This window comes from Mauremys reevesii, linkage group 11, assembly GCF_016161935.1.
Source record: "Mauremys reevesii isolate NIE-2019 linkage group 11, ASM1616193v1, whole genome shotgun sequence".
Lineage (NCBI taxonomy): Eukaryota > Metazoa > Chordata > Testudines > Geoemydidae > Mauremys > Mauremys reevesii.
In genome coordinates this window covers 21,788,890-21,813,993 of record NC_052633.1, presented here as the reverse complement: position 1 = coordinate 21,813,993, position 25,104 = coordinate 21,788,890, and the positions used below count along the sequence as shown (strand labels likewise).

General features: G+C 42.3%; 1 protein-coding gene across 3 annotated transcripts in view; it reads right to left on the bottom strand.

The window, feature by feature from the left end:
* The window catches only part of SATB2 (SATB homeobox 2), a 159,167-nt gene that overhangs the window by 33,933 nt on the left and 100,130 nt on the right, over nt 1-25,104 (bottom strand). For 2 of the 3 annotated variants that reach the window (XM_039495890.1, XM_039495891.1), the window contains exons 8-10: nt 15,244-15,456; nt 10,697-10,852; nt 355-552 (exon numbers count right to left, since the gene is read on the bottom strand). In XM_039495890.1, the coding sequence (XP_039351824.1) occupies nt 355-552; nt 10,697-10,852; nt 15,244-15,456 (567 nt within the window). The remainder of the gene's footprint in view (nt 1-354; nt 553-10,696; nt 10,853-15,243; nt 15,457-25,104) is intronic. The other variant, XM_039495892.1, reaches the window with a different exon arrangement.

Genomic DNA, 25,104 nt, shown 5'->3' with positions numbered 1-25,104 from the left:
ACACACACACACACACACACACACACACACACACACTCTCTCTCTCTGAAATTTGTTTTCAATTTCTGGAGGAACATACTTTGGATTATAACTCAGAGCCATAATACTAAATCACAACAATTTGGATTTGGTTGGCCCCCCAAATACCACCAGCTCTTCTTCCTATTGAGTATTACCCTCACTTATTGCCAGCGTAAGTAGTTTGTTTTGAACTCTTCTTTGGTAACCTAACAAACACACACATACACACACTCAACCTGCAAGCCCCATAGAAGCTGGAACCAGTTGGTCTTTTCTACCTCGGACAGCTGTTGCAACACAAAGAACCATTGCAAGGGAGGTTAGTGCTCTGACCTGCACAGGTTCAGGAGTGAGCTGGACTACGTGCTGCATGCGCTCGCTGTGGTGATGCCTGGACTCTTCCTCGTAGATCACATCCCTCTCGTGCTGGGGAAGGTTCAGGAAGCGGCGGATGGTGCAGAGGTTTTCCCAGAGGGTGCGGTTTTCCGGGCTTGGGTTCTCTTTCCAGCGGAGCAGCTCACACAGCCATCCCTGCACCAAAAGGGTTAGAGTAGTTAACTTGCCAAGCACTGATGAAGCAGATGTGAAATGAACTTCAGCTATATTGCAGGCTTTGCTGATGCTCTGTCTCAAGTTTTGCTGCCTTGATCTGACATGGAAGCCCCTCTGATTTCCACAGATTTAACTGGGTTTAACTGTGGCAAACCAGTGCTGCAATAAATCAGTGGTGCTCAACCTTTTCCAGACCACAGCACCCCTCCCACTTAGCAATACACAGCAAGGGGAGTGGTGTCGTGGTCTGGAAAAGGTTGAGAACCACTGATTTATTGCAACACTTAGCAATACAGCAAGGGGAAGGTGGTTGTGGCCCCTGACATCTGCTAGTGACCAACTCAGAAGTTTTGTCCCCGCACGATAAATGAAAACTTTTGATAAAAAATACCAACAGGTAAAAACCCTTTGATTTAGCTCTTCTTATGTAACATCCACTCCTCCAATTCAGATCCCAAAATAAAACTTGACCAGGTGTAAATAATCAAATGTCTGTTTTATAAAGGAAGATTAAGCCTTATGGAAAAATCCTATCAAATTTAATAAGAATGAGAAATAGGGCTCTGTAGGAATTACTCTAAAAATCTATGCACAGTGATATCTGTGGAAGAGATTTCTAAACCAACCCATAGAGTGTAATACTGGATAATGATATCCCTGCTATATACTTCTATAGGTTAGCTTGAAATTCTATAGAAAAGTTAGAACTCTGTTAAATACTGTAGGACTTCTCCACAAGGGCCAAGAAGCAAAGGTTCCCAGAGAGTGAGAAGTGTGCACTCCAAGAAAGGCACTGGCTGTAAAACAAAGAATACTACAGGGCAGAACAACAAGGCCTATTAATGGCATTCACACACCTGGCCCCATGCGTGCACTGAGCATGGCTGTCTGTGACCTTCGGCCCTGCGCAGGTTAACTATAACTGCACCTGCAAGGGTCTGAAAGTTGGCTCAGTTCACACCTGCAGGCAGATGTCTCCTACTTAGCACTGAGGATATGATTTCTTTCTTGTGCCTGCGCAAGAGAAGATGCAATGCAAATGATGGAGTACATGAAAATAAAGCCGAGGATGCTGTCAACACGACTTACTTACTCTTGTCAAAATATTTTACCTAGTAGCTTTATAACCTAATCATTTCCAAGCTACAACTCGGCATTTAGACACCATTTTGACAGGCACCTTAAAATACCTAAAAGATAGACAGCTAAATTGATGTTAAACGCAGAGAACAGGAAGTAGCCCAGGTTGCATATTTCCAAGCTGTAACCAAAGAAAACTTAATAGGCAGGTTCATTAAAGGCCCATACAGTCCTTCCTTAAAAAGGAAAGATTTTTATATAACAACTTGTAAGCCAGTGATGACTCCTAATGTGCATTATAAAACCCCCATATAATATCATAAGTGTTGTTTGTCTAACTCTCCACTGTGTCTTCTGCCTTCACCCCCCCTCCCAAAAAAGGAAGATTTGATTATCTCCGCTGCATCAGCCAAGACAGCAACACCAGCTGTTCTCATTGTGCAGCCTCTTCCTCACGGCCTACATGTTAATAACCTGATCATTCCATTTTCTCCTTCAACTGCCGGCTGCAGCACAGCGAAGAGACAAAAACCCAGGCCCATCTGCAGCAGCTGTAGGCACTGAACTGTGAAGCCACTGGGGATTTATAAACTAATCTGTAACACAACACTGCCTTGTTTTTACAAGTGAGAGGCCACATTTGTGCAGACCTGATCTTTTCTTGCAATAAACTGGGAGGGGGGGGGGATGAAAACAAGATCTCTAATCATTTGCTTTAAAAAATATATATATATATATTACTTGGTATTTAGCTAAGCTCAGAGTCAGGTGATGACTGAATTTCTAATACAGTTCCCCTCCATCCAAAATAACACCCAAAACTTTATGTCTTAAAAAAGAAAAAAAAATCTTCCAGACCCAAAGTATTTTCTCAGGGGTTTCTTTGTACAAAGGAAACAACTTTTGAAATGGAAAATAAACCATCTGTGGAAAAAATAAGCTCCTATTTTTCCATCCTTTTTCCTGATCTGAATAAGTCTCCAACTGGACTCTTTCAAATGTTTCAAGCAGGTATGTTTAACATCTCCCGAGGGATGCTGTAGCATGAAGACCAATCATTAAACAGAAAATAAAAACAAAAATCTACATCTGTTAAAAGACAGAGTTCTGAGAGATACAGACCTTAAGGACGAGAACACCTGCTGTTCTGATGGAGGCAGGAGTTGCATTGTGGGAAGCCCCAATTTGAAATGAGACAGGTGACAGCTGAGTGGTACCATCGCTACGGATGAAACTTGGAATGTCTAGCACAACATTCATTGCTGCATTTTGATTTATAGGCACCGTTATAATCCGCGCTCATTACAATCACTTAGAACAATGCTACAGGCCTCATTATGGACTGCATGCTCTCTGCCATTAGTCTTTAAGAAGTATAGGGCTCAATTTGCCCAGCAACATGCGAGGTCCTGACCTTGGAGCTATTAGGGAGAGGATTAGACTGCAGTGTGACCATGTGTGCAGACATGAGCAAACCAAATTAATTTCTGGCCAAGGGAGGCACCAGGCAAAGACCCTGTCCTTAGGACACCTGAGAACTTCTCAATTCCCCAATGGAGATACGCTAATGGCATGTTTAAGGGAGCCCAGTTCTGAAGGTAAAGCACATTCATGGTATTTAGAGGAATATTAATCCAGTTTCCCACAAAGTATTTGCTTGGCTGATCAGATTAAGGGATCTAGCCTTCAACAGCACCCCCCCACCACAGCAGGCCCCAAGAAATCTGTGATACTTCACAGCCTCAGACATATTGCACCATGTGTACCCAGCTGCTACAATAATTAGCTTATGAATGTATCAGCTGGTTCTGTGATTTTTATAAATAATAACTAACCTACAGAGCAGAAAGATTTTCATGAGCCTAATATTAGCAAGAAATTGCAAGGTGCTCCTAACTCTGATTTGTCATTGTGCTAAATGCCCTGTTTACGCTCACGTTTTATACTACTGGATTTCCCTCTGATGCCATTTATAAATATTTATTTTGCATCAGCAATGGCAATTTATTTGTGTCAGCTTTCTTCACAACAGCCATTATTTCTTTCCCCCTCCCCTTCACCCTCTAATGCATTTGTAGACTTATCTACATCAAAACTATTCTTTCACTTGCTCTTCTTCAATCCCGCTATCTATTTATTCAAGCATTCATTCACTCGCCTATCTATTTGGGGTTATCTATCCATCAACAGGATCTGTTATTAGGTAGTTGCATGGCTAATATCAGAAAATACTAAGCCATTACCACACACACACACATACACACACACTCGCCCCTTTACCATTGCAAGTAAACCCTCTCTGGGTAAAGATGAGGAGTCTGCACTGGGGTTTTGGATTTTTTTCATTTGAACAATCTTAGCCTGCCATCCAAGGAAGTTTTGCAGTACCAGGCAAAAAGAAAAAAAAAAGTGTAAATGTCAAATAAAACAGTGACAGATGACAGTATTCTCTATTGAATAGCACCGTTTCTTCGTGCATGTTCAATGAGAACTCATGAATTATTAATAAACAAATCTCCTTTTTCTGTTAAAATCTCAAATTGGGTGTTTGGTGGGTTTCGTCGTCGTTGTTGGGTTTTTTTTGAGGGGGCGGGGGGTTGTGGTGGTTGTGTAGTTCTGTGTATGTTACATGGAGCTTTCCAGGAGAATTATTTTCATTTAAGAAATGCTGATGCAGGCATTCACAAGATACAGCAGTTCATACTGATTTTCATCTGTGGTTTGATTTACTGGGGGTGGGTGACAAAAAATTAGAAAAACCAAAAGGGAGATTCTACCCCATCCTCATTTACCTCACTCACCCAGAATGTCTGAGCTACTTTTTAGTGTGCTTACAAGTGAAGCCAGCTTAAACGAACCTGCTGAGAGACTGAACAATTACATACTCTTCCCAGAGATTTCTCATCCCCAAGCTCCTGATGCTGCTGCCCATGCACATGTTGAGTGGTACTCTACTATGCAAGCAGACCCACTGATTTCAGTGGTGTTACCAAGAGAGTTTGCTACTAGTCAAGGTGAATAAGGATGGCAGAATCTGGCCTTTAGTGTCTGCTTCTGAAGTTCTCACACAGGGCAATGACTTCTATTAAAAATAAGAGGAGGAAAAACACCACAATTAAAGGATGCGTTTGGCTCTAAATTCAGGCATACCCAGTACTTGTGGTTACCAAGGAATTCTGCTAACAACTTTCTTACGTTCACCCCAAAACCTGCACTTGCATTTAGAACTCTGCCCAATTTATCTTATTGAAAGGAACTGTAGAGAAGAGCTGGCCTCTATTTTTGCTGTTGTTCCAATCAGAAAGGATGAAGATTTTCTAGGCATTTTATTAGATAAAACAAATAATATCATACTAATGTCCTATTTTTACTCTCTCTCTCTCTCTCCCCTAATCAAATACATTTCCCATAGCAAAACAAAAAAACCCTGCAGGCAGCCAGCCTTTCCCACTGTGTTTTTGTGCTGTTAAAGGAACAGTCCACTTGCTACACTAAAGCATTTAGGCTTGGTGCACTCGGAATCCCCTCGAGGGATGGGTTAGTTGGTTCAACAAATGTAAGCCCTATTCGCTGTCACTTATCATTGATCCCTTTTTAGCGGCTTGACCCTTTTACTTTTGTAATACTTAACATAGCACGGGGGAGGGAGGAGGAGGTTAAGCAAAATGGAAACCAGAGGCAGATAAGACTAGGTTTAAAAAGCTTTAAGAGGGTGCACACAAAGACCCCCATGTTCTATGCAGGCAGAGCCCCACTTGTAGTCAATATAAGAGCTAAGAGAGCTTCGGTGAAAAGTCCAGACTTAGACATATTGGTCTTGAAGCCAGTGGCTACATTCATAGAAGTACGTCTGCTGATGTCCACAACAGAAACAGGCAGCCGGCTGCCCAGCGTAACTTATTAAGACAAAGCATAGATGCATGCACAGGATACTGACATGCTTTCAGCACTGATAAGGCCTTATTGCAGGCATGTAATTAAACTGATTCTGTGCTTGCGTTCCGTTAAAAAAAAAAATTTAGAATTTTCTACACTGACATTTTCAAGGGATTCCTGTGAATGCATGAGTAGGCAAATGAAGAGTTTTTAGTGAGAGTGATTCAAGATTCCTCTCAAAATAAATGTAAAAGGCCATTTCCTCACCCACATTATCAGTGCAGAAAATGTCAACATATGTGACAAAAAAAAAAGCAACATTTGATGTATGTCATGAAAGATTTTTTTTTTTAAGTTACGCTATTAGCCACAGAAAGATCACTTTCTACAGGGAATCGCATGAAGTCCCTGGTGCAAACTTTCAGAGGCGCAGAAAGCAGTCTTCTCTTCTTGGCTAGGACTCTTCCGCAGTGCGAAATGAGCTAGATAATATTCAGCTCTTGTTCCTTAGTCGCCAAACTCTCTTTCCATGAATCCAATAAGTGTCTATTAAAATAAATAAACCCCCTAATGATTCAAGATAACCTAATCAAGAAAGCTGAAATGGATAAAAGACTAACTAGAATGGAGAGTTCTGTCATGGGCTTCAGTGAATTCTTGATGAGGAGGTCAACTGAACCTTAAAAACTTTACACAGCGCATTTTGTTACAGTTCAAGGTTAATCGTTTTATACCTTGAATTTACTAACAAAAACTGATCAGTATTTTTCCCTCTTCCAACATTTCAGATTAAACACTAAACCTTTGGCTTTATGTAGTAACTTCAAATCCGGGCATATTCCTAGATTAACAGAAATGAAGTTTTGTGCAGTTCCTGGTACTATATTCCTGAATAAAAGAGACATTGAAAGATTCTGTGTATTTAGGTTCCCAGAGTTCAAAAGAGCACAACACCGAGGATATCTCCTGTAGGAGCAAGACTAGTCAGTGGTTAAGACAATGGACTGGAACTCACGTGATTTGGGTTCCCACCTTTACCAGAGATTTTTTGAGTGACTTTGGGCAAATCAGTTAATCTGTGCACCTCAGTTGTAAAATCGGGATAATATTTCCCTACCTCACAGAGTTGTTGTGAGGATAAATTCATTATGTCTGTGAGGTACTCAGTTACTATGTGTAATGGGGACCATATAAGTGTCTAAACAGATTGTAGAGAAGACACTGGTGTCTAAGGGCTTGTCTATACTAGGGCTAAATCGTCACTTCTGCGATTGACACAGCAGCGGAGATTTAGCAGGTCTAATGAAGACATCTCTCCTCGACACAGTGCGGTATAGACACCGCTGTAAATCAATCTAAGTTACAGTAACTGAGGTCAAGTATCGGAGGGGTAGCCGGGTTAGTCTGGATCTGTAAAAACGGCAAAGAGTTCTGTGGCACCTTATAAACTAACAAATGTATTGGAGCATGAGCTTTCATTGGTGCATTCGACGAAGTGGATATTCACCCATGAAAGCTTATGCTCCAATACGTTTGTTAGTCTATAAGGTGCCACAGAACTCTTTGCCGCAGTAACTGAGATAGTGTAACTTAGGTCCACTTACAGCTTTAGTGTAGACCAGCCCTAAAGGTACACAGAGAATTCAAGATCACTGGCTCAGGGGCTTATCTTTTTATGTTTGCCATGTGACCTTATGCTACTGTAAAAGAATAATACCAAACTATGAATCAAATGGGTGTGCATCAGACACAGATTCATAAGCACCATAAAGGTTCTCTGGAACTACAGTGATGGGGACTAACACACACACACACAGAGTAGTAATTTCCTTGCATTTCATCTCAACATCACTAGCATAGTTTTTTGTACTTAATTTGCCCGGGTTTTATTTATGTTTTTAAAACAGTGTAAGAATATAAACATATTGGGCCTGATTCTGCTCTTAGCTACACTGGTGTAAATCAGAGATGCTCAGCTGCGTTACTCCTGATTTACACAGGTGTGAGTGAAAGCAGGTACTGGTCTCCTACGTCAGAAAATCAGGCCATAAATGCCTGTATTTAAATTGCAAAGGATCAAACTTTAGATAAAAATATACACATAATGAACATAAATGGTTGTTAAGTAGAAAGTCCGAGATTAATGGTCTCAGAACTGAGTTACAGGGGTTAAATCCCTTACAGAAGACTGTCACCACATTATCTTTGCACCTTTCCCTGTTTGAAGCCCCTGGGCCTTTCATTTACCCTGATTTCCAAAGTCCTCACTCCTCTAGCTGCTAAACCTAATCTGCAAAGGCATTTAAGAACAGAGATGGATGGGTATTAAATTATAGGCCAATTCATTCCACCAGTGGATAATCCCAATTACAGTAGCCACTTTCACTGGGTACCAACTCTTCCTCCAGGAAGAGGGCAAAAGAAACGGGCCCCGCTGGCTCTTGGCTGTGTAAGAGGCAGCTCAACATTAAGGATTTTTTTTTAAATGTCAGAACATCCTTGTCTGATACTTGCTGTCAGTTAACACTGTGAAGATCTCAGAGTCATAGGTATTGCTGCTGAAAGAACAAGAGCAACTGCCTTACTAGCGAACGGGACTGATCCCAGTGGTCAGAGTTGGAGAAGAGGGAAAACAACAGGGGAAGCTTATGCAACACTGCAAAGCAAGCCTGACCTGGGGAGAACAGCAAAGGACTGAACCTTGGAGAAGAGTGCAATCAGACTCTCCTTTAATATTCTCTCTCTTTCTTTCTTCTCTCTTTCAAACATTATTCCCCCTGCAAATATAGGGATTTTCCAGAGCACTGTGAGTGGCATTACTCCCATGGAAAGCAATGGTAACACTCAAGTCATTCCACGAGAGCAGAGTTAGGCTTCACAGAGTGAAATCCATTGCTGGTTCTTAAACGAACGAAATGTAAGGTTATGGGCTGAGAGTCCCACAGTGCGTGAGGGGAGAGGGGAGGGAACATCCCACACAAATGAACCAATAATTTGCTTTCCTTTTTTTCCTAGTCCCTCGAATTCAGGCCAACTTGTGTTCAATGTCACCCCCACAGCAGGCGCTGACATCACATTAGCTACTGGAGCACACAGCTAGTCTATGGGTGTGGTCAGTAAAGGGTCTTCAGGAAAAGAGGAGGTGCAGCACACTTCTATTTCAGGGACAATCACTTATTCGTCCCCACCACTCAGTGCTCCGCATAAGCCAGTTCCACACTCCAGCAGCGTGTGATGGTAGCTAGGACCTCTCAGCATGGTGAATGCTGAAGCACTACAGGGAGTCAGCAATGCTGCCCTGGCAGGGGTGTGAAACAAAACAAACACCAGCTCAGAATCCCTTCTGAACTGGCTGCTGTGGGGGACGTTCAACACAACCTTACATTTAGTTCATTCCAGACAAGAGCATTCCTGGGTCCTCTTTTCAACCTTCTGCTTCACGCTTTCTAACTTTGTGTCTTTTTTTTTTTCTTTTTCAAGTGGGACAGGAATGGGCTTATTTTTATTTCAGGAGAACGGCTGGTGTTCGGTTCTGCCAGGGGAGGGCTCAGTTGCTGTTCACTTTAAGTATTTGAACTGGCACAGACTGACGCTGGTGAGCCACCCGAATTATTTTTGGGTGGTTCGGTGCCTCTATTTCAAGATTCCTCTCGGTAAAATGACAGGAAGTTTGCAGGCAATTTTGAGCCAAACCTCAGAGAGGCTGGCTTTCAGTCTGTGCTAAAAACTCCTTATTAAAACTGGCCTGTCCGGACTGTGTGTGTAACTTTGATATTTGCATGAATCAAAGAATAAGGGGCACGTTTGCAAAATCAATTGTGCAGTTTTTATATTTACTGCACATTTACCACATATGTCATTTATTACACAGTGGAAAACCGTTAAATGCACAGTAGTTGTGCCAAGTGGCATTATGCTTTTAACAGCTTTATTCGTTTAACAGCTCCAGTTCTCATTATATTTTGCCATGTGGTATATGAGATTTTTATGCATTTAACAGTTTAAAAGGGTTCCATGGTATTTTCCTTTTATGTATTTCATATTGTGCCTGTATGTGTGTTGGGGTTTGGGGGGGATTGTGAGCTGTAACCCAAGCACCTCCACATAAGAGGGAAATAACAATTAAGAGGGGAAAGAGAAAATGAAGAAAGGGGAAAGGAATCAGCCTATGCCAGGATATAAATACATATAAGAGTAAGGCTCTTGGAACGGTATTGATGGCTATTAATGCCTTGTTTAGATGCCTTTCAACATTTTCATCAGATTTATTTTACTTCGATTTCAATAGTATTGTTTCCTTGCCTGAAGGAAAGGAAAATATATATACACACACTAGCAGAGAGAGTGTTCATGAGTAACCCCGCTCCCCCACACCCACACCCACACAGATACCATCTCATAACAATACTGCCCCTTTCACCCAGACTTAAACATATCCTTCTTAATGGTCACCAACATACTCACTGTCTGCCCTATGCCAAACTCTGTCCCCCACTGTCTCCATAAAACTGTTCTGGCTGATTTTTTTTTTTTTTTTTTTTGTAAACAGCTGGATAAAATTTCCATTTCATTGATTCCTGCAAGACTTTTAGCCCCACTTTGAGTTCCCCAGTATGTATTTCTTGCATCGAAGGTGAGAGCAAGTCCATGTGAACTAAGCGTTAGCCCTACTCCCCCAACCCCTCCTTGTACAATGGCAAGGATGGACAGTGAATTATTTAAAAGGCAATACTGTACACAGTATATACTGCATATAAAACAAAAAAGATCTGCCTCAGCTGTGGTTTCCCACTGGTTTCCCAGAGTTAAGCAATTAAGAAAAATAAAGCATGTATCTCTCAAATGAGGCAGAATTTTGAAGAGTCCTTGTTCCACTACCAGAAATGTTAGGTTACATACCACAGTGGGGAGGGAGGTGTGGGCATCTGAGTGAGAGGGCCCCAATATGTACAAAACCAAAACCAACTACATGGGATTATGAGCTGGTCCCTTTTCCATCCTATTTTAAAAGGAAAAGAAAACCAGCCGGGAGGCAAGAGACGAAACATGACAGGTTCCCCAGAGATTATTATTATTGCAGGAACAGATGTATTTTTATTGGTGGGAGGGAGAAGGAGAAGGGTCTAATCCCAGCCCCAGAATTTTCTCTTTTAAAAAAACCACTCACCTGACTTTTATTGGCAGCCACTTTGGCAAACAGGGCCTGAGACACCTTGGCCCTTTTCATCTCCTGTTGGATCTCGTCATAAATGGCAGCTGTGATGTTGACGTTGGCGCCGTCCACCTTAATGGGGAGGTCTGTTGTCGGTGTTGAGGTTTTGGCCTACCAAGAGACCATGAAAATAATAATTAAAAAAGTGCTGCTTTCAGCCCAGCCATCTGTGCAGAAATTATCAAAGGATTTCAGTCAGCTGATGCCAAACTGCATTAGCTACAGAGGGACACTTCCTGTCCATTATTCTAATCAGGTTAATTGTGATTGGAAATAATTGCAATGCATTCCTATAGGACGTGCAGGGCCCTGTCAACCCCCTCTCTCTCTCTCAGCATGTTTATTGAACAGCTCCAAGATGGGATAGGTAGCTGGGGCTATAAGCTGCAGGCAGACAACTAAGTTTGTTCTGCTGGCCTGCAAATGCAGCATATATATGGGGCAATGCCTTTTTCTTTTTTGTTGTTCTAAAAATGGCATACCTTGGAGGAAGAGCCAATTCTCCCAGAAAAAATGAGTAAATGGGTAGAGGTCTCTAAATAATAAATTATTACTCAATTTAATGCACTCCCTCAAGTCTCCCTCATTCTTTATTAAAGCTATATGTATGTCATTTGAGTACGTATGGTTTCCCATCATTATCATCATTATGCTAGCCAGACAGTCACCTAATTTCACCTAGGAAATCAGTGGAAATGAAAAAAAAAATCATTTAATAAAGCCAGGCTTTGGCATGCCTTTGATGTGCCGCCCTCATTCTCCTTAACTCATATTGCGATTTTGTGTATTCTGCTGCACTCCTTTTAATTGAATGATTTCCCATCAGCTTCTGTGACAAATGAAGGACAATAACGGAGGATGCCAGCCCTTCCCCAGGCTGGGCTAACCCTAAAAGGTTTGTACCAATGCAATCCACCAGGCTGCTGCAAGATTTTTATTTGACCTCCTCAGCAGCACTAAGGCTTTACTGACGAGTAACAGGCCGAGAGCGACGACACGCCCTTCCACTGGTGCTTTTACAGTAGGACGCTCAGTAATCTGTGTCAGCAGCATCAGCGCCTCAGAATGCCAGATTCCATTCGTTTTCCAGAGGCTAAATAGCAGAGCTATTAGAGCTGATCTAAACTAGGCTTTAACTCCGAAGCAGCTCACCCTGAAATCCCTGCCCCAGAGAGGAAGAGCCCTTAACGAAAGGATGAACGTCACAAGTATAAATTGTCTGTTTGCAACTGAGGTGCAAAGGGCTTGAGAAATAAATGAGCCCAAGTGGCAAAGCTCACAGCACATTCCAGATCCAAACCGTCCCAAAAGCTCGGAGTGTGTGTTCCGTTCCCAGATTTTGGTTTGGCCCCTTGTAAACCTTTGCAGCTGGTCCCTGCAATTCCCCAGAGTTTGGGGTAGTTATGCCGGGGTTTTGATTCAGGCTCATTTCTAGTGTCAATTCTTAGCTGGACACAACTGCCCAAATGTCTGCATGTTAACAGAAAGGTTACCTAGGTCAATCAGAACGTTCTGAGCTCTCCCTTCTCTTCCTCCTAGCTCTTCCCACCCCAAATCCTTTCCTCACCGTGGAAATCTTCATTGATGGCTCCATCCAAAGCCTACTGAAGCCAAAGATCTAAAGACACCCACTAGTTCCAATGGACTTCTTTGGATGACACCTTAAATCTTGAGGATGTTAGGTGCCTAACTTTCGACCCCCAGGTTTGAAAACTGTCCTGATGCTAACGTGAAGTTGGCCATTACTGGAATCTCTCAGTGCAAAAGAAGATAAGTGGGCAGCAACAATGTAAGAGCTCTTAAGTCCTGTCAGTTACTGCTGCATCCCTTACCCTTTTGTAAAACAGCCTGGAGAGAGCTGGCCAAATGTACGCAACAACCTCTTAAACTCTCCGAATTTGTTTTCAAAGCACTCAGATCCCTTTGCTGAGTTAATCTGGTACTCTGCTCCTCACGCTGGTCCTGAACAATACCAGAACATACCAAGGAAACACCCCAGGTGGGGATTTCATCACCAGCACAGAATAACAGACGGGTGGTTATCTCCCCAGCCCCATTATATCAACCCCCCACTACCCTTATTCCATATTAATAGTAGCTGACGATACCCTCTCGTTTAACCCTCCACACTGAAAAATCATTCCCAGAACTACTGCCTCAGGAGACTGGTATCTATGGAAACGATGTTTCAAAATGCCATTAAATCAACTTCTCTAGCACTGTAGCATAATTCCTAGAAGGACAATACAATTCCTCCCATCTAGCTCCCTTTGCTATGTCCAAGGCCCCTCTTCTTGCTATTCAGAACATCTCGTCTGGGAAGCTGCACTTGCAGGAATCACTGTACAGGAGATCAAGAGGATACTGGCCTCACCCAGGCTAATACGATGTATATGGGAAACAAAGTAAAATGTGCTGCCTACGGGCTGGTCAGCAACCTTGTTTTCAGGGGTGCCCAGGTCTTCCCAGCAGTGCCTACAGCATGCCTTGCCATTGGCGAGTGCTGAAGTGGGATTTCACTGGTGGCCTGACACTGTGCGGTGAGGAGCTGCTCCCAGTGTGCTCAGCAAAAGACAAGCACTGAGGGCACAAAGCTCTATGTATCACTGTTGCTCATCAATAAAACAAATATGTAAAAAAAAAAAAAACCTGCTGCCTCATTCAAGTCAAAAAGTAAGTGAGCCTGGGGTGCTTCTGACTCACCTTAGGCCTGAAGAAGACCTGTGTGCAAGCTCAACAGCTCCTCTCTCCCCCACAGAAGTGAGTCCAACAAGAGATATTACCTCCCCCGCCTTGTCTCTTTAAACTTTTATAATCAGATTTTCTAACAATGCTGAGCTCTTAAATGGGAAGGTGTTACCCATTAATCCTCATTTTACAGATGGTGGAAAGGAGGAAACGAGGTGAAGTGGCATCACCAGCAGGTTGGGGGAAGAGACATGATCAGAACTCTGGTTTTCCAACTCCCGCGATCCACTGAACTGCACTGAACCCTACCCCCAGAGCCAGAGTGCCTCATATGAACTCTAGTTGTGGAATTAATTCTACCTGAACATTTGGGTGAATGAGCAAATCCTTTAATATAATAATTAATGCAGAAACATGTGTGGTTATGATGTTTTAAAGTATCAGATAGAACAGTTGTCTTGACAAATCCTTACTTTCATGAAATGGAAACTGGGAAGATAACAGTTAGTTAGGCCAATGACCTGAGTTTGCAACACAAAATTCATTTTTAAATTTGTGTGAGTAGAGTATGCTAGAAAATTACCTGCAATTAACAATTCATTTACGTAATGTGTAGGTATTAAAATGACAGGATATATTTGAATGACATCAATTGTTTGTACAGAAACAAAATCCTGTCTTTATAACTAATCAGTCTGTGCTACGCTACTGCCAATGACAAGATTGAGAGCTACAGATCTCAGATATGAAAAGGACCCAGTAATAAGACTATAAGCACAGATAACGTGTACACAGGAATACAACTCAGATGCTTTACAGACTTCAAAATACTACAGTTACTAAAGCAGGATGATGCTACATGCCCATTCACTAGTAAAGTTTTGAATCAAGTTAAATGTTAGAACTGAGCTGGCTTAGCTCTGCGGTGAGGAATTTCAAATTAAAGCTATGCAAATGTTGTGATGACAAAGGAAATTTGCTGTAATCACAATCTCCTTCTAAGCACACACCCCTTTTCAGAAGCCTGAATGTTTGTGAGGTTATTTTCAGTCAGGGAGTAGGGGAAAATACACTGCAGTCTGTGTGCCCACGTTCTCTTTTTCTAGTGGCAGATGAGCATCTGATATGGGGAGTTAGGAAAGTGGGTGGTAAAACAGCAGCGATAAAAGCGTACAGAAATCTGAAGCTACGTCAATCAGACAATAGTTGGTGGCAAATAGCAAGCAGTGATCTTCTGTTTCAACACTCCACCCACCTGACATCTCCATACTTGTAAGTGATTACCAATGTAAGCCTCTAAAATAAGGACTCTGACAAGGCAGACTATTGAGCAAACTTATTTCAATGAGATTCTCATTCACTGGGAGCCATGTATTCTATCAGCCACACACTCTTATTCACTGAAAATCACACATGAACCCAGGTCCAACTCTTCTCTCTGCCCTGCCCACTGAAATAGACACTAACAATGTAAGACGTAAGTTAGAAACATGGCTCTTTCTCTAATCCATCATGTAGTAGCTATATAGTGGACATGCACCATTAATCTGTATGCACAGCACATGTATCCTCTCTCGTGTACTAAAATACCTCTTTGTATTTATGCCATGGGTCATAGCTAAAGTTATGACAGTGCCTTGCTGACAGCCAATAAACACCTCTTAACAGCAACTCCAAAACCCTACAGAAAAAATTTCCAAGACACATCTAGGTACGAGGAACAACAGACAGGAAAATACTGAGAAGCCCCCTCTCCAAGATATGTGCAGGATCTCAAGCCAAAGAAAAACAGTTAAAGAGGGGTTGCACCTTACCTGGGGGGTTCTGGAAGAACTCGGACTGCTGGCTGCCGAAGACACCATGCTCACATTGGGGTTCATACTTCTCTCTCTCTCGTCCTGATATATACGATCCCGCTCTGTGTCAGGCAGGTTGAGGAAATTCTGCATTGCCCTCAAGTTTACCAGGAGGGATTGGGAAGCTGTCCTAGGGTCTTCTTCTTTACGCAGGATCTCTGACAGCAATCCCTGGTTCAAAAAATTAAAAAAAAAAAAGCCAAGTCATGTGTTGATTTTTTTTTTTTAATTTGTTTGGTGTAACCATGCGGGTTGCAATGCTGAGAACCTACATCAGTTTCTTAAGGGTTCCCCAGAAGGGACGCTTGTAGGAAGGTGTTTGTCTTCTGGGAGCTCTGGTTTATTTTGGGAATGTCCTATTCTAATGCTCTAATAACAATCTGAGCACAGAGATGCTGGATAGAAAGGTAGATGCCTGGGCAGAACAGCAAAACTGCAATTACCACCAGGTGCCTCCTGAAAATATTTTAGGAACGGTTAGATCTTTCCCTCTCCCTGCTTGAAGCTGGGAACACTTGGCAGTCCTGTTCATCTTTACAAATCTGCCAAGTTTGGTAAATTTAGTTCCGACATTTAAACAGCACAGGAGGTTTATTAAAAAAAAAAAAAAAAAGCATTTGGCTGGGTTTTGATGTTACAGTCCATTCACTTCAGTCTGGACAATTTTTTCTCAGAGGAGAGAATGCAGCAAATATGAAAGCTTTAGAAACTATCTCCAGGGACTGGTTACTTTAACCCTTTATTTGCTGCATCATTTAAATCATCATGGACCTCACAATGCCGACATTTTTTTTAACAACATTCCTCCAGTGTTTACAAACACTTTCATGCCAGCAGGTAGCCAGTATAGCAGAGGTCCCTCAATTTAGGAGGATTTAGGGACAAAAACATGTTATTTAATAAGGCCCTAAAATCAACAAGAGCACTTAAGCCCATGTATAACTGAAGGCACTACCTAGAAGTCAATTTCACTATGCACAGACCTAAGTGCATTGCAGGATCAGGGCCTAAGACAAGAGGCAATTTATTAGATCATACAAGATGTACCACTGTCCTCTACAGGGCCATATTATATCTGCCACCGGCTTATTGATGTGTGTTTCACTTCCACAAGGTAATACTATGGTAACTTCCTTCAGCATCTGTGTTTAGGTTTATTCACGTACAAGCAAGAAGCAGAGAAGGATTAGACTCACAGGGAGAAGAGGTATAATTCAGTACTGAGCATGCCAGTCAAGAGGCTCAGAGTTGGAGATTTCAAAGTATTAAAAAGGCTGCTCTGTCCCACAACATTCATACACCCTGCCCACCTAGCAGTCTATCAAACTGAAGCATTACTCCCAGAAATACTGCCGAGAGAAAAAGCTTTACTGCTGAGAATTCCATTACATAGCTAATGAAGCTTACCTAAAGCCATCACCGTTAAAGGGTCAATATTTACCAACCAAATACTGGGGGAAACTGGAGTACCTCAGAAAAACAACTGTGTGGAAACCGTTGTCAAAAATACACCTCACTGTTACTTTACAGTCACGGCCCAGTGAAATCACATTACAGTTACAGTCAATCTTACTTCAGTGCTCTTGTCATGCAGCCACATACTAGAAAACCTGAAGTATTTACTCTTGGCTTATTTTCTCCCCTCACATCAAATAGTCCCCAATACCCTTGTTGGACATTTCCAAGACAGCTGACCAGTGACCAAAAGCCAATATTTTCCAGTGTTTATTGGCCTTATTCACTACACTTATTGACAAAACCAACAGTCTAGAAAAAAACACCCCTATGTCTGCTTACATCTGCTCACACGCTGCCAGAACATACACAGAAGAGGTATGCTTGAACCATGATCTGTTATGGCAGAAACCGCAAAACTGTTGTCCACAGACCACTGGTGGTCCCCAAAGAGCTGACTGGTCAATGTCTCTCCTTAAAAGAAGCTAAAAATACATTTTCCTAATATTACGTTAGTATGTAAGCCACTGTGGTAGCTGCCACAGAAGTGCAACGGCGTTGCAAATGGGAGAGGATTGGGGCCGTGCGATGAGAAGTGGAAGATGGTCTGTGAGGCAACCGGTCTGTTGAGATGAGATCCACACTATGGAAAAATTCACAGGTCCTTTGGTGTTATGGTAATGGCTCTTGCTTCAGTTACCCGCTGAAATCATTGACAGTATCATGTATCGTGTAGTTGGTATAGCTGTAACAATTTATTAGAGACCGTACAGTTTGGGGACATTCAAAGTGCTTTTCAAGTTTTCCAGACTAACAAGCCCAGGGAGAGATTAACTGAAAGAGGGGTGGATGTCCTAGAGGTCTAAACTGTGAGGTTTGACCTCAGCCCTTTGCCCTTCCAAGGTAGATATAGCCAGTACCTGCAGTTTTCCATTAGAGTCAATGGAAAACTCTCCAAATGGGATAAAAAAATGAATAACCATTTTTACAAGTTCCCTAACTCTTGATTCTCTGGCTGTTTTGGGGATATACCAGAAACAAATTAAAAAAAAAAAGAAACCACACCCCAGAGCTTCCAAAATATTGTGTGATTTAAGGCTTTTTACTTATGCTCCCCTTTCTTCTCCTCCCCAGCACCAGGCTGATTTGAAAAAGAAACTTGTGAGCAATGGGCATGTACTCTGAGACAGGGGTTCTCAACCTTTTTCTTCCAGAGCCCCCACCCCTCCCAACATGCTATAAAAACTCCCCAGCACACGTGTACCACAACAACTGTTTTTCTGCATATAAAAGCCAGGACAGGCATGAGGGGGTAGCAAGCAGGGCAACTAGGGGCCCCATGAAGCTAATTGCTCAGGCTTCGGCTTCAGGCCCATATGGCAGGGTTTGGCTTTCTATCGTGGGCCCCAGAAAGTCTAATGCCAGCCCTGCTTCGCAGACCCCCTGAAACTCCCAAGGGGCCCCGAACCCCTGGTTGAAAACCACTACTCTAAGACAGCTTGCACTGCTTCCTCCTTCCCACTCCCTCCCCCACCCCCAGCATGTCTGAATTTAGGGTAGAATTGTAAAACAATGAAGATTGGACACATACACAAAAGTGCACCAGCAATTCCTTACAAGTGCAGTCACTGACTCCACACTAAATCAGGTATTTGCAAGTGCAAGTAGCTCTCCCGGTGCCTAAACTTTGGAACGCATATTTCCAGACGTGTGCCAGCAATCGAGGTAACTGCACATCATCTGACACAGCTCCAACTTTGAGGAGTTGAGCTCTCTTTATTTACACTGATTCCCAATCACATTTGTGCATGTGGGAAATTTGGCTGCACAAATGTTATACTGAGGCTCAGTCCGTCTCGAAAGATGAGGGTGGATGTTTGGTAGCCTTATGAGCTACGTGAATAGCAGGATAGATGAGAAAAGACTAACTCAGAGGGAAAAATCCCATTTCCTTCTAAGATTGAAGAGAATGCTGTGATGCAAAGCACCAGTAAACAATGCCAGATAGATCGCAAAGTGACAGAAAAGACAATACAATAAAATATCTTGAGAGCAATAACATTTACATTAATATAATTCTAAGCTACCAGAGTATACACAAAGTAACCAGCCAGCAACATTATAAAAAATAAAGTGATACTAAATAATCTGTTCAGCCTTTTTGTCACCTGCAAAAAATTAGGCTTTCAGTATGCAAAACATCTTCCTTCCAGAAAAACAAATGATCGTGATTTCACTTAATTGTAATTTAATGAGGCATAATTTATTTTTTAAAATGATATACACCAGGTGTGTGGTGAGGAAAGCAGCCCAGCCAGACAAACCCTGGTGTTTCTATTTTTGAGAAAAGCCTAAAGCTAGCCAAAGACTGTTTTCATTTCTGCAAATTATGTTTCTGCTAGAGGGGGCTACGGAGGGAAACCCACAGCATTCATACATTTGTTATAAAATTCCGATGGCTAAATTAGCTCATTCCAACATACATTTCCCATATAAAAAAATACACACACACTTGGCAATTTGCAGAGTAACTAGCTATGCAAACTTAAAGGGACACTCCAAGGCCTGTCTAGTCTATCTAAATTGAACTTACATGAATAAACGGATATTCTTCCAAACAGAATCCTTAAGACACTTTTAAAAAGTGGGTATTATGACAGGAATTGTGCTTCTTTTTCCACCATAACGCTTATTGGTTTAAAACCAGCTCAAGTGATGAGTGATTAAAACAGATGTAACAGTAAATTTAGGCCCTGCTCATAAACACCATTGTGCACATTCTCGGAGACCAGGTATCATATGTATGCACAGCCTGGCTTACATTTGGGGCTTATAGCAGGCACTGTATTTTATTTTTTAGTTACACACTGTGTCAATAACTGACTATAAAAAACAAACACAGAGGTAGAAAAAGCAGCATATTTCCAATCAAATATAAAGCTTTGCAGGTATTTAAGTCTAGAATAATTTTGTCATTATCTTTTTATGCTAGTCGAGAATTAGTTCACACAACTTTACTACTGGCGTCAAAAAACGAGGCAGTTAATATTTTGCACAAGTCCTACGGAGCCTTGTTTGTGATTTTATTTTATTTTGGTTTGGTTTTGCTACCAACAGAATCTCCACACTGAAAACCGGAACCTCAAAAGGAAGTTCTGTAATCAACTGTGGACAAGCAAATGGCAAACTGCTGTGCAGCTCCTAAGAGAGGATGTCCATAGGAGAGCCAACAGGAGCTATGGGTGCTCCACACCTAGGGGATTGGGCCCATGTGAACCAAGGTGGTACTGGAAAGGGTGGTGATTTAGGTCTGCCTGGCTCAGTCAATAGAGGCTGACTGTAACCTCTAATTGCCAGGCAACCTACGGACTTAATCCAATGCTGAAGTGAATAGGAATCTTTCTGCAGTCTTCCCAATGGACTCTGGATCAGGACCTATAGCTGATAAAGGACTCAATGGAAAGAATGATTCTATTGTCACTGGCGGGGGTGGGGGGCACTAGTTTTTTTTAAGCAAAGCATTTAAAAAGCAGTTTGTGTGGAAGGTGGAAATCAAATTGCTGTGTGGGCCAAATCAATGCATAAGGCCACAGGAGCAAACAGAATAGTCTAATGCTAAAAGGTTCAAACAAGGCTCAGGACAACCAAAGCCTCTCCCTCTTGCACCACAGTGGAGTTGAATAGTGTGAGCAAAACATGAACAAATCCCCAACCTGTTTTTTTGAGACAGGGTTTTCACGCTACTTTTTCTTTTTTCTGCCCCTCTGCCCTTCCTCGCTTTGGACAACAGCAACATGGAAAGTGCTGAAATAATGGAGGGTATGTCTACACAGCAAAGAAAAACCTGCCGCTGGCCAGTGCCAGCTGACTCGAGCTCGCGAGGCTGTTTCACTGCCGTGTAGACTTCCAGGCTCGGGCTGGAGCTTGGGCTCGACAACCCGGTGGGATGGGAGCGTCCCAGAGCTTGAGCTCCAGCCCAAGCCAGGAAGTCTATACAGCAATGAAACAACCCAGCAGCCAGAGCTCCGCAAGCCCAAGTCGGCTGGCAAGGGGCCAGGCAAGGGTGGCTAGTTGCTGTGTAGACATACCCTAAAAGACTTGCTGTCATGGCATTTCAAGCCCAGTCAGAACCATGTAACACACCTCTACCCCGATATGACGCTGTCCTCGGGAGCCAAAAAATCTTACCGCGTTATTGGTGAAACCGCGTTATAGCGAACTTGCTTTGATCCACCGGAGTGTGCAGCCCCGCCCCACCGGAGCACTGCTTTACTGCGTTATATCCACATTCACATTATATCAGGTTGCGTTATATCGGGGTAAAGGTGTACCTGGAAATCTCATGAGAAAGCCAGCTCCACTTCCCAGCAGGTCTGGATAAGATTCAGATAAGTATCAGAAGCTTTGGTGCTTATTCAAATTCAGCCTCTGAACCTCACGGATTAGCGACGGTGACGCTTCCACACTTGGGGGGAGAAGAATCTTCACGCAGGAGGGCAGGCACTGAGACACGCCACTCCCATTTTTATGAATGAGAACTCTGAACTCATCCCTAGTGGGTGATACTGAAACTTTACCCCCATAGTATCCAGCAGTGAAATCTAATTTTACCGTACTAAAATGACCGATTTTAGATATAAACTATTACTACCTGTAATCAAAAGATAGAAAAGGAATGTTGCAAGGTGCACTGTCCTTCTGTAACCTCTCACAAGTCATTTTTATCAGCCCTCAGGCTTATAAAGGAATTTCATATTCTGTATACTTCATGTCAAGACAAGTCTTTGCCATGACATTTCTCCAACGGCAACACTTATATTATTGGCAGCTGTGCCGAACAGACCATTAACAAGGGTGTTATATTAATGGTTTTTAAAAGACCATTCCTAGCCTACAAGCATCCAACAAATGACAAAAATATCTGTGCAATAGTGTGTACTGAAGATGTTCCTTATGGATTATCAGGATTCTGAGGACCTAAGGCGATTTTCATTATTTTCCTTTTTTGGCATCTCTGTACCCTGGCAATTTTTCCAGTTCAATTTTGCAGATCAAAGAAGTTTGGATAGCCAATGGAAGTTTTGAGCGCCTCTGAAAACCAAGCAGCACAAAGGTTCATCCATTCATAGCTGAGAATATGCAATGTTACATTTATACCCTGCTGCTTGAACAATTCTTCTAACTTCCAAGGGGACAAATTCTGATCTCACACCTTTGTAAATCCAAATAAACTGAACCCATTGCTGCAAAGAAATTACTCTGGATTTATACCAATGTAACTGAGAGCACAGTTGGATCCTGACCTACCAGAGCAGTGGAAAACATCCCATCAGCTCCTCTTTTTTTTTTAATCTTGATTCCCAGATTCACTACCTATACTCCTGATACAAGCCTGATTCTTAGAACTCATTTAACTAATGCTATAAATACATACATCTCGAGAGATAGCTGCTTAGGCATGAAGCAACGGCATTTAGTCTGATTTGAATAAAACACATTCAGGGTGCAACAATGTCAATTTGATTTTTATTATTAAAAATGAAATGTTTAAATTCTCAAGAAAATGGTGTTATTGCATTAGTTTAATAAAGCCTCTTTTTTATTATGGTATCTCTTTTTATTAGGGAAGACAGTGTGTGCATGTGGATCTGCATGTTGAAGCTGGGGAGAAAAGAGGCAGGAAAAAAAAAAAGAGAGAATACCTGCAAATGCCATGCCATTTATATGACATACAAGAAAAAATCCCAGAAAGGGAGCAAGACATACAGCACACGCTTTGTATATCTCTGCATTTGTTTCCAAGGATCAGAAATCCTGTGTATCAGCTGAGTAGCCAGGAGCAGCCTCCTGCAGAACACATTCTGAAAGCCTGACTCACATACTACTTAAGATCTTTTCATCCAGCCTATTGAATACAATTAAGTTAATTGAAACTGAAATTTTGGGTACTGCAAAACCCACTGTTGGAACAAATATCCCATGTACCAAAAATCTGCAATTTATTAATTTAAGCATTTCCCTTACAGACTGCCTTCTTTCCTGTGCATACAACAAAACGCCGCTTGTGCCACATTACACACAAGACTAAAACAAGCAGGCAGCATGAAAAGGTTTCAGGCAAGGAGAGAGAGTTTTCTTTGCAAACAAACAAAACCAGACCCTTCCTAATTGAAAGTCTATGTAGAATGGTGCAGACACCACAGTGAGGAGTATGGTATGAACGTCTAAACAGATAGCAGCTAGAGGATTAAACGCTGCTAGTCTTTCTCCCACTTAAGTCAAGGTGAAGACACTCACAAGAGGAAGCGGACAGGGATTTGGCTCACAGTCAGATATACACGGAAGTTATTTTGACAAAACGTATTTCAAACCAGAGAGCCTAATTCTGCTGCCATTTAAGTCAATGGGAATTTTGCCAATTCAGTCCAATGAGAACAGAATTGGACCCATACTGATGCTATTTTTTCCTTTCAAAGCTTGTCAATATAAATGGAGATTTGGTATAACTGGAACTTTCTTACCTTATGCACCCAACACTGTAGTATCTCAGCTCCTCAGAGAGGGGAATAATATATCTTCCTGACCCCTGTGAGGTAGCTTCATTTTCCAGATAGGCAAACAAGGCAGAGAGATTGGGACTTGCCCAAGGTCACACAAGGAGTCTGTTGCACAGCCAGGAACTGACCCCGGGCCTCTGAGTCTCAACCCAATGCCCTAATCACTTTCCACTCTGCACAATGCAATGCACTGAAACTACCTGGGACTTTTCCTTTTATTTCATTCCAAATGGAGTTTCATGACACTCAAGTTCAATTAAATGGAATTCCACTCCCTCTATACTCTAGACCCCTTTTGCCCAAAACTATCTTCAGGCAACAGCCAATCAGCTACTAGCAGAGCTAGGCAAGTCAAATCTTCAAACTAGAAAGCTGATTATTCCCATTCACAGCTAAAGAGTTTCAGAAAGAAACAGGGGGCGAGGTTGTTCTTTGGGAAGAGAGAGTCATAAGTGGCCTCTTCAGCACTGAAGATGCTTGCTTTTTTTTTTTTTTTTTTTTGCCAGCTCTCTTTGTATCTGACACCATGACTGTTTCATTCAAAAAGTCTCAGGTTCACTGATATTCCCAGTTTCTGCAGGTGTTCAGTAAAACAAGCACTGGCCACTCGCCCAAAAATTTTACTAGCTTTGGCTACTATGTCAAAACATTGGCAAAAAAGATGCCTTAAAAAAAAAAACACACCCTAAAACAGAATACATTTGTTTGGTCTATAGGCTTTTCAGTCCATCGGGGGTCCCTTGAGCAAAGAGAACAACAGTTCACTAGTCTGCTAATTGAGTCTGCTGGATCCTGTAATATGAAGCTGATCTCTTGTTTACAGCACCAGCAGCTTTCCCGGTTGGAACTCCAGGTTCTCCATCATGCCTTTGCTGCACAGAAAGGGAAATTAAAGAAGGGGGATGTATTGTGTTTATTCTGCTTATGCTGACCATACAGATCTCAGTTCTGGAGTCAAGCTGCCTGTTGGTCATCTGGGGCTCCCTCGCCAGTGAAATTCTAACCATTAGGGATCACTGCAGCAAAACTGAAATTGTCAGGAAACTTTCCAGAGAGTGAAAGGATAATTTATTCATCCGAAAGCGTCTGACGAAGTGGGTATTCACCCACGAAAGCTTATGCTCCAATACGTCCGTTAGTCTATAAGGTGCCACAGGACTCTGTTGTCTTTTTAAAGGATCTCCCTCTCACAATTGTTACCTCCTCTGCCGGTACATTTCTAAATGCATTATCAGCCTGATAAACCAGGTCCTGGCAAAACATTCTGACTGAGATTTGAATACCAAGTTTGCAGAAACTTCAGACTGAGTGAATATGCATGAATTAGCAATGAGGGCGAAGGAAGAAGATGCAAGGAACTCCCTGCCCTGAAGAGAGCCAGAATCTAAGCGTGCTCCTTACACACAAGGTATGAGGTCACAGCATCACCAGTGGGGCTACACATCTCAAAAGGAGAGTGGTTGGCCATGGCTCAGCCTCACCTTCCACAACAGCTGGCAACCTGAGGCCAGCCCTGAAGGGAGCTCACCCACCTGTTTTAAGGCATGTCTCCACCTGACAGCTATTCCAGATAAAGGTAGGATGCAAATTTGAAGTGGCATAGATCTTCTGGAATAACTCCTTGTATATACCCTTATTCCGGAATAAGAATACCTTTGACTGGGGTTTCTATAGTGCCCATCATCATCCTTTCTAAGTCTTTGCTCTCCCAGCGCATTCCAAGGGGCATTCTGCCCTTCTGTCTTCTGCAGAAAGCCTTTTAAAGCCTCTCGTTCACCTTTCACCCTTTAGAAGGCTATGGCTTCAC